The following is a 9,513-nucleotide window of genomic DNA, read 5'->3' as shown; positions in this document are numbered from 1 at the left end:
CACAGGGTCTAGTGGACCCTTTCTCTAAAGACCATAAGATGGTTAAAAAGTATATCTTTTTGTCTTTTGGCTGCAAAGTATGTGCTTTTCCATCCATCTGTCCATCCATCCAGCCATCCATCCAACATCTTACTTGCTTATCCCTAGTGGGGTGGTGAGGGATGCTGGTACCTATCTCCAGAGGTTAACAGGCAAAAGACGGGGTCACTCTGGACAGGCCATCAGTCCATTACAGGGCAGCACAGAAGACAAACAGGACAAGCAATCATGCACACACACGCACGCACACACACACACCTAAGGAGAATGTAGAGAGACCAATCAATGTGACTGACATATTTTGGACTGTGGGAGGAAGCCGGAGTACCCAGAGAGAACCCACACGTTCACGGGGAGAACATGCACACTCCATGCAGAAAGACCCCGGGCTGCAAGGCAACAGCGCTACTAACTGCACCATTGTGCAGTTAGTAGCACATACTGGTCAAGTATGTGCTTTATTGAAATAATTTTTGATTAAATTTTATTTTTACTGGAATGGTACATTCCATTGAAAAACTGTGTTCATTGCTTTTGTGTAAATAAGTTTCATAACTAAAATAAAGATAACTGTGTTTATTTTAAAACCTAAAAACAAAAATGAAAGTGATTTTCTTTAATTTGAAAATGAAATTATTTTAATAACCTAAGCTAAATAAACAAATTTGTTTCATGTAGCTTTTTGACTCTTAACAAAATCTGTTATTCTGGACCAAAGGGAAAACCGGCTGTTTGGGCTGTGGAGGTTGCTGCCCCCTCTTCTAGCTGTTTATGTGCGCCCTAAGTGGCTGTTGGAAAACTACAAATGGGTTTTCGTGTTTTTCCAAAGCTCCTGTCATATGCATAGACAATCAGATTGGTAAGACAACAATTGTTCTGTCGTTAATAGACCATCAGGTAAAAAGTATAAAAACATTTATTAATTTTTATGTTATTTTTCACATGAATACTGTACAGGTCAATACACTTAGAAAATGAACACACTATCAAAGAACAAGCCACATAATAAATCTTAAATGTTTCATTTCTGAAAAAAAACCTTCTACAGGTTTCATCTTTTCATATTTGGAACATTGTCACAAGCTCCAATCGTTAATTATGCAAATAACTTTTCAAACACACACATAACACACTTGTCCATAATCAGACAGTTGACATTTCTAAAACTTTATGAAAAAGTAACTTTCTAAAGATCCATTACAACTACATGTGTTGAGGCTGAGGTTACTAGTTAATAGACCTGATGGCAGCAGTGCACAGCTCCCTACAGCAAACTCTCATGGCTTCATCTTTGAGGCAGAGGACTTTAAATGTCTTGCTATGCAGTTATGAGGCATATGCAGAGTGGATTAAGGTGGGGTAATGACAGAGAACCTGAGTAATTCAGAGCCATACTGAGCTGATGATTGGAGGTCAGGGCCGGTTCTCATGCATCCTGTCTAGGTTGATCCCTGCAGGTCAGTAGTTGTAGAGGCGCGGGGAAGGATGCATTATGTTGCCATGTCCTTTTCCCTTTGGTGAGAGCTGAGTCTTAGTCATGTTGTGCCTGTGGAGGGCGCTACGACTCAGCTTCTTTCTCTGGGCCTGGCTCCTGGCTCTCTGCATGGTCAGCAGCTGGAGGCCACATGGCAGGGGATTCCCCCAGGCGGCCAGATGCCAGGAGATGTGCCGCCTCACAGCCAGCGGCCTGAATAAACACACGATGTTAGAGCATTATGAGTGAAGTTTGGACTGACATGATGTTTTCCCTGGAATCCGTTAAAACCCGCTGACTTAGAAAGTATGAGACTTCATGTATAGGAACTCTTGGCTTTGGTTTAAAGATCTCTGATTGATTCATCCATTACCCATCAACAGCCATTGGTGGAAGACTTGGTACGCACACACTGATTGGCTGAGAGATAAAGCGTCTTATCTAAGTGACATAAAGTTACCTAGAGGTTTCCTCTTCATCATCATCTGAGGCTAGCTCCTCCTCCTCGTCCTCCTCCTGTGCTCCTTCCATCCTGCATCTTATCTGGTAAACAGACATGCTGGGATGCTCAATGAGCAGGTTCTCCAAAGGGTTCGCATCAGGGGCTGGCAGGGGTCCGCTCTCTCCGCTCTCTGTTTCCAGATAAAACAAACTCCCATTATCACCAGGAACCATGACAACCTGAAGTGTAAACTTGTTGTTACTGTTGTGAATCATGGTTTCGTCTCTCACCTGGGATGTTAACAATGACCCATTCCTCCTCTTCAAACTCCAGGAGCTCCTCGTTGGCGCCACCTGCTGCTTCAGACTCCTCTCCAGTGTTCCCAAGAAGATGAGAAAGAATCTTCCCAATCATTCTCCAAGTCTCGTTTACAGCCTGGAATGTAAAAACGGAAAGAGCAGTCATGAGAACATGATTAGGAATAAAAACCGCTCATCGCCTCATCCATGGAATCTAGGTCTCTGATAGAGAGAAACAGCGCCCTCTCCAGGCTGTTCCTACACACCAGCAGTTCACCCTTTACAGCAGCTGCTCCTATTACACTCTATCAGCTGGCTGGGTGGTTACATCAGTGTAATGTTGGGGAACAGATTCCTTTTAGAAGCTCATCAGCTGAGTCCCGACCAAGATGGAATTACCAACTAGAGCGACGGCAAAAATAAACCGCACGCTCTTCTGTTTTTAAGGATGGAAGAATCAGTTCATCATTAGGTTATCTGGGCCAGATGAACTCCTAAAATATGTTTTTAAATAAGATGCACTTTTTACACACTAATAAACTAAAATGAGCTGAATAAATGAGGGCATTGTGTTAAAGTTTAGGTAGCATTTATGTTTGTCAGTCTTAAGTTGAAAATGCAACACTGTGTGTCCAGATTTTGACACTACTTTAAAGAAGATGTTAAAACATTAATCACAAGACACTGACTGAAATAGCATAAAATCAACACTATTCATAGTGACCTACAGCAGCACAGACTCTTAAACAACTAACTAAACATAATGGCATGTGCTTCAAGGAAACAAAACAGAAACACTCTTGACTTATACTTAACCTTGTCCAAAGTCATTTGGACAACCTTCATTTTACATCTTCTTGTTAATTTATGATTGTTTGCAGCAGGCAGGTTGGGATGTCTGCAAAAGTTTATACAATCAGAGTATGACTTCAAAGTTTAGATAACTCAGTGTCTGAACCAGTCGGGTCAGAACATGAAAACTTCTCTTTATCCCTCAAAACATAACAAGAACGTTTACACAGAACAGGTTCGTTTACCCCTTCACACATTCATCTCTTCCCACCTCCATTCCTCACCTGTACACAAAATGTTTACAAGTGTAGCGCTGTCAGTCATGCACTTGTATACGCTGCTCCTGTGAGCAACGTGTACAGGAGGGTCACTAACAGTATAGAGACACTCCTCCTGGCTCTGATTGGTTGTTTCTGCCTGAGCTCTGCAGATGGCAGTAGGACCACAGGCGAAAGGCAGTGATTTTTTTGGAAGTTCTAATAAATATGTAAAATAATCCTGCTCTTTGTAAAAGCTACATACTGCAGCTTTAAAGCTCAAATCACTAGTAAATTAATATAACTGAAAATTATCAGAACATTTATATTACATTTTATTTGTTTGATTTTTTTCTCATTTTTGTACAGACTACTTGATTTTAATTAAATCTGACAGATTTTCATATTCTTAACCTCAAATCCAACCTGAAGGACATTCTATTATTTATTAGAATATGGAAAAACACATTAAATTGTCTGTTATTACATCTGGTATGAAACGTTCCCTTTGGAGGTCAAGAACTGACGCAAAGTTGGTACAAGACGTCCAACACCTGAATTTATTGCACAATGCGCACATATTTATATGCACGTCATCCAGGCAGTGAAAGTCGAGGCAAATTTATTTATAAAGCACCATTCATATACAGAACAATACAAAGAGATTCAGAACAACTGTAGTTTTAGTTTATTAAAATAAATGTGCAAATATGCAGTATATCAGTTCATGTACTATCTTACTGCCAAAACAGTCTGATCATTACTGTACACTGCCTGAACGCACCAGTTAGTTTGATGGGGAAAAAAGAACCACACAGAAAAAAGAACGATGAGAAACCTCAGTTATCAGCCGGAACAGATGTTAAAGTAAAACATCTACTTTCTAGTTCAGAGTGATCAGCCCCTCACCCACTCTGATCTCTAACTCCGAGCAAAGTGTGAGTGATTTTAGTCAGTCCGTCGATAAAGCAAATACAATGAGATCAAAGTTCAAATGTTCATTCACAAACTCTGAGTCATATTTCCCACTTACTGGTTTAGAAAGTTGATGTTTATCCAGCACGGTGAAGATGTCGCTGCCTTCTTTTCTCTGAGTCTGTTGTGATAAAAAAAATTGTTTATCTGCGAGGGGTGAGAGCGGGGGGCGGTCGCTATTGGGCTGCCTCGTCACTGCGTCTCAGCCAATGAGGAGCGACTATGCTACCTCAAATTTGTTCCTGATATGGCAAGCCATTTTTACATAAATTCTGTTTTACCGCCCTTACATTCCAGATATCTCAAATTGTTTTGTGAAGAGACGTTTCAGCTATTTAAGATGTCTCTAATTATATTTCGACTAGACAAAATAACTATTTGAGATATCTCTAATTACATTTTGACTAGTCGAAATGATGTCAGATTTACCATTGACTTGTATGGTGACTTCAATTCAAGATATCTAAAATGAATTACTGACTATCTGAAATACACATTTCAGATATCTACAATTAAATTATGACTAGTCATAAAGTAAATTCAAGATATCTCGATTTTGGTTTTGACTAGTGATAATTCTAATTAAAGATATCTCTAATGACTCCATAATTCAAGATAACTTAAATGTATTTTTGGATAGGACATATAGTTTTGACTAGTGAAAACTAAATTATAGATATCTTAAAAGCAAATAATGACTAGACAAAACTAAATTAAAGATATTTTGAATTGTAATTTTGACTAGTCAAAATTCATTTTAAGATATTTCTAAATGAATTAGAGATATCTTGAATTACACAGCTTTTCTTTTTAAGATATCTTAAATTGACATTTCGACTAGTCAGAATGACATTACTGATATCATAAATATGCATTCTGTGTAGTCAAAACGTTCCTGACTCACGTAGCAATTTGAAAGTTTAATAAAACAATGACAAATAGAAAAAACGAAAAAAGATGTTTGAAAATGCTCCACTTTCATGCTGAAAACAGTTTGACAATAGCAATTTTATAGCTTTTCAAAGCTGTTTTTAAGTACATTCGGTTCGTCGGAAATGAATAAACAGGAAATTATTTGCAGTCTTATTGTTTATGAAGTTTTGCTATCTCCGCATTTCCAACATTGTTGAGCTCTTTCTAATTTGTTTCTAAGTCAGACGAAACAGAATTTATGTTAAAACGGCTTGCCATATTCCTCAGAAAACATGAACGCATGAAGGGTTTCCAAAAAATATGGCAAAAAACAGAAGAATCTTCAGCTTAAAAATGGAAGATTATCTAAAAAATTTAAAAAAGAAAGAAAAGCTTTTAATGAGGCAGATGTTGGTTATTACAGGGTTCGCATCACACTAAGCAGAAATGGCGGGTGCATTGTTGGCGGTGGTTGCAAACTTCAGGCGGCGGCATGCTGATATGGGGCCGACCCATGTTTTCTTTAGCGAATTAAAAAATATTTAGCTTAAAAGTTGCTGCATATATAAAGAATTTTTGTTGCTGTATGGCTATTTTATCTGAGTTTGGTGAAAATATTTGTAAAATACACATTTAGAGCCACGGTAGAAACAAAAACAATCTCCCTAAAAGTGGAACACAATCTGTGAATACTTAGTTGAATTTCTGGCCATTTCGCACCGAACGTTTTCGTGCAATTGTTCCAGCTGATAATTTATAAGCTTGATTTGAGTTTGATTTGAGAGTTTCTATTGCCAAACCAGTAATTCATAAAAACTCATTTTAACAGCCAACAACTGAAAATAATCTGACAGAAATTGTCTATTCAGTTGTTTGTTCACAGACACGACGTAGATACCGGAAGAGATGAAATGAGATAGCAAATTCCTAACAAACAAACTGACTGCTGTTTGTTTCAGTCACATCTTAGCGGGGACTCTCGAGTACGCCTCATTTTAAACGGTGCACATAAATTCACTTGTCGGGTTACAAATGGTGCGCACCCACTGTGATGTACAGGAAGTGACAGATCAATCAGGACGTCGAAAGAGCAACCAAACGTTCGGAGTCGGAGAGGGGAGGGGAGGACTCAGCAGCTCGTGTGTTTGTCTCACTGGAAACAGAAGCGCTCGCTGTTAGGCTAAGCTAAAGGTACGAAACCAGCTGAAGAGGAGCAGTAGAGGAGGAGCAGTAGAGGAGCAGCAGAGGAGGAGCAGTAGAGGAGCAGCAGAGGAGCAGTCTCTTCAGCCCGTTGGTCCCTTTAATTTAGAGCGGCTCGGGCTCAGTTTCAATCCGGAACACAATGAAACTCTAATGTCGGTGTAAACAGAAAAAAACCTAATGTTAGTTCATACATACCGGCATAAAATAAAAATGTTAAAAGATGAAGCATCATTCTATACGTTTTTATGCTTTTAATTTTAAGTACACGTTAATGTGTCTGTGTTTTTATTATTATTTTTATATTTAAAGTCAGAGTTTCATGTTTGTGTTAAAATGAAACCAAAAGTTTTTTTTCAGATTGTTGCTCGGAAAACTGATGCACACCTCTGTATCCCTCTTTTTCATCTACTCTTGCTGTTTGTTGTTATGACTGAAGTAAATGACATTCTATTTTCATAATTTTTTCTACCTATTTTCAGACTCTGACCACTGTTCTACCACCGCTGTGCTTCAGCGCACAGATGGCACCTCGTATGGATGACGTCATGCGCCTGTGCTGTGAAATTTCGGCTCATGACCAGATCAAAGTGGCGGTGAAAAGCTCCGCCAAAGGAGCGGCGGTGGCGGGGGGTACAGCGTTCGTCGGCGGGCTGCTCGGTGGACCCGCGGGGATTGCTGTCGGTAAGGACCAGAACACAGGAAACAAAACAGGAGTTGTATTTATTTATTTAAATTAAAATGCACCCCTTTTGAATGGTATAAAGTAGTATAGGACGTTCAGTTTGTATCCCATTCTGTGAATTGCCATTGTGTCATCCCCTACTTAGTCATAGCTGCGCTGAAGCAGCGCAGCTATGACTTTTCTCTTATCGTAGAAATGTTTTTTTCTTAAAGAGAACCCGAAGCTTCAGCTGAATGTTTTGCTCTGTACACTTTGACACGTTGTAGGGTAATAAATAATGTGGTAACGCTGAACATTGCCGCCTGGTGGTAGCAACAACACACTGCATCCATTTGCCATTAAAACACAGCAGTAATAACAAACCAACTTAAATCCTGTAATCAGTGGCCTTCTTAGAAGTGTGATGAAATGACTTGGCTACTGCTAGTGATCCCTTTGCAAAAAGTATTTTATTCAAGTGTACAGAGTATGCTTATTTTATGCTAAAAATATGACTGTGTACTTAAAGTTAATATTTTTTAAAAATGATTTTTTACCTACTTAAGAATAGAATAGTGAAGTATACTTGACTTGTACTGACAAGTATAAAGATAATTCTTTATACTATTCTTTATACTATATTCTTAATTTGATAAGAATAAGTATATCAATACTAAACTTATACTTTAAACACTGAAGCTTATTCCTGTGCTTTGGTGTACTTTTTTCTACGTACTTAGTATTATCTATCAAAGTACAGAATTAGGGAGTCATTTACTTGTGTTTACATTTAATATGGCACGATAACAATGTTTCCCACACAAATTTGCCTTACCCCTGTTATAAACTGGCATGTTCAAGATCATATGGTATTGAGAAATCATAAAAGCAATTTTGCTTTTAGAGATTTTTATATTTGCTTCTGAGCATGTGCACTTACCTTTGACATTTTCCTGATGAGGAAGGACCTTGGTTCTCTGTTGGAGACACAATTTGTTTAGTGATTCTTGAGAATATTGTGGAAAACATTTTTATTGTGCCATATTAAATGTAATCAAGTGTCAATTATTTTCTTATGCTGTACTTGGATAAATATACTAAGTGCTAGAACTTTGTAACAGAAAAAAGTCTAAAGTATGCATACCGCTTCAAAGTCTCAATTAATGGTCTTCATCCATAAAGACTGAAAATAAAAATGATTTAAAATGGTACAAAACATTTCAGTGTTCCTCCAAACCCAGTCAGAGATGCAGACAGGAAATGTGTCTGTTACTAAGCGCAAAGAAGGAAGTCACATGGCAAGGGTTAGCTTCCCATGGTTCCAAAGCTAAAATGGATTTTTTATTAACCTATTTTGAAAAACTAAAAACATTAGTGTTTGTTTGCATATTAGTGTTACTAATGGTGCAACCAACCCTCTGTGTGTCTGAGAGGCGGGGCGGTGGGGGGTCTGCTTGGCAGCTGGCTAACCAGTGGTCAGTTCAGGCCTCTGCCTCAGATCCTGATGGAGCTGCCGCCCAATCAGAGGGAGCAACTCTACCGGGACATCAACGGCGTCCTGGGCAGCCTGGACTGGATGGACGCAGCCCAGCTCATCGCCCTGGTGATGGGCAATGCCACACTGCAGCAGCAGGTCACTGCCGCCCTGCTCAACTACGTCTCAAAGGAACTCAGAGCGGAGGTACGGTATGGGGACTGATGGGGCTCAACACGGACCTCAGGCATTCCCAGTGGCAGATGCTGGTGTTGTCAGGGAGACACTGGGAACAATGGCTGGCTCAGCCTGTTAGTACTGTAGGAAAACAAAATAATGTTTTCTGTGCAAACTTCATTCTTAATGTTTTACATCTTGTTGATTTAATCCCACATTTTCTCTATTTCAAACTATGCTGCCTTTTGTTTATTTGAAGTGTCAATAAGTTTTTATTATTTCAGTTCAAGGTCACCTTCATTTAAAAAAATAAAATTAATGAACAAATCAGTGAAGTGATCATCAGTAGCTCAGGTTGATAACTGAAGAACAAAGCAAGAATTCACAGCATTCACTCCAAAGTTAGAAAGTAAAGGCTGTAATGATCAAGCTTCTTTTATCTAAATAACAAAATGAATATACAGTTCAGGCTGAAATTATTCAAACCACAAGTGAATCTAAGCTTAAAATGATCTCATGTGCCTTCTGGCTGGAAGTCATGTTAATGTTATGGATCGGCCCAGACAGTCCTGAGCATAAAGGTTAGGGTGATGGTAAAGAGGCCTTCCAACCTCAAAGACCTGGAAGGCATCAGAAATAAATAATGAAATAGAAAAAAACATCATACTTGATTTCTCTATTGATCATTGAAAAGGGTAGAAATTATTTTTGATGTGCCTTTTATGCTCAAACTAAATAAAACTTATTTTTTCAAAACTGATGCACATTTTTAAGTTTTGATTATGTTTCTTTCTTCTTGGACATAAAC

The 9,513-nt window shown here is 38.7% G+C and overlaps 2 protein-coding genes across 3 annotated transcripts; one reads left to right on the top strand and one right to left on the bottom strand.

Annotated features, from left to right (window-relative positions):
* Positions 1-937: 937 nt before the first annotated feature.
* Positions 938-4,462, bottom strand: LOC106925766 (tumor protein p53-inducible nuclear protein 2-like). Its single transcript, XM_015000248.2, has 4 exons — positions 4,337-4,462; positions 2,246-2,390; positions 1,974-2,145; positions 938-1,726 (listed from the first exon to the last, which is right to left on the bottom strand). The coding sequence occupies exons 2-4, from the start codon at positions 2,367-2,369 to the stop codon at positions 1,498-1,500; spliced, it is 525 nt and encodes a 174-aa protein (XP_014855734.1). The 5' UTR covers positions 2,370-2,390; positions 4,337-4,462; the 3' UTR covers positions 938-1,497.
* Positions 4,463-6,226: 1,764 nt separating this feature from the next.
* LOC106925765 (protein C19orf12 homolog) lies at positions 6,227-9,465 on the top strand. 2 transcript variants are annotated; one of them, XM_015000246.2, is made up of 3 exons: positions 6,227-6,480; positions 6,873-7,074; positions 8,488-9,465. In XM_015000246.2, exons 2-3 carry the CDS (start codon positions 6,915-6,917, stop codon positions 8,751-8,753), a joined length of 426 nt encoding a protein of 141 aa, XP_014855732.1. In that variant the 5' UTR covers positions 6,227-6,480; positions 6,873-6,914; the 3' UTR covers positions 8,754-9,465. The 2 variants fall into 2 exon arrangements, with proteins under 2 accessions (XP_014855732.1, XP_014855733.1); XM_015000247.2 differs by having other exon boundaries at positions 6,236-6,381.
* The last annotated feature ends 48 nt before the right edge of the window (positions 9,466-9,513 follow it).

The sequence above is a fragment of the Poecilia mexicana genome, unplaced genomic scaffold, assembly GCF_051168715.1.
Source record: "Poecilia mexicana isolate PSO_F unplaced genomic scaffold, ASM5116871v1 scaffold_3, whole genome shotgun sequence".
NCBI classification, from domain to species: domain Eukaryota; kingdom Metazoa; phylum Chordata; class Actinopteri; order Cyprinodontiformes; family Poeciliidae; genus Poecilia; species Poecilia mexicana.
Note: the sequence above shows the minus strand (reverse complement) of the source record. Positions and strands in the feature narration are given on the sequence as shown.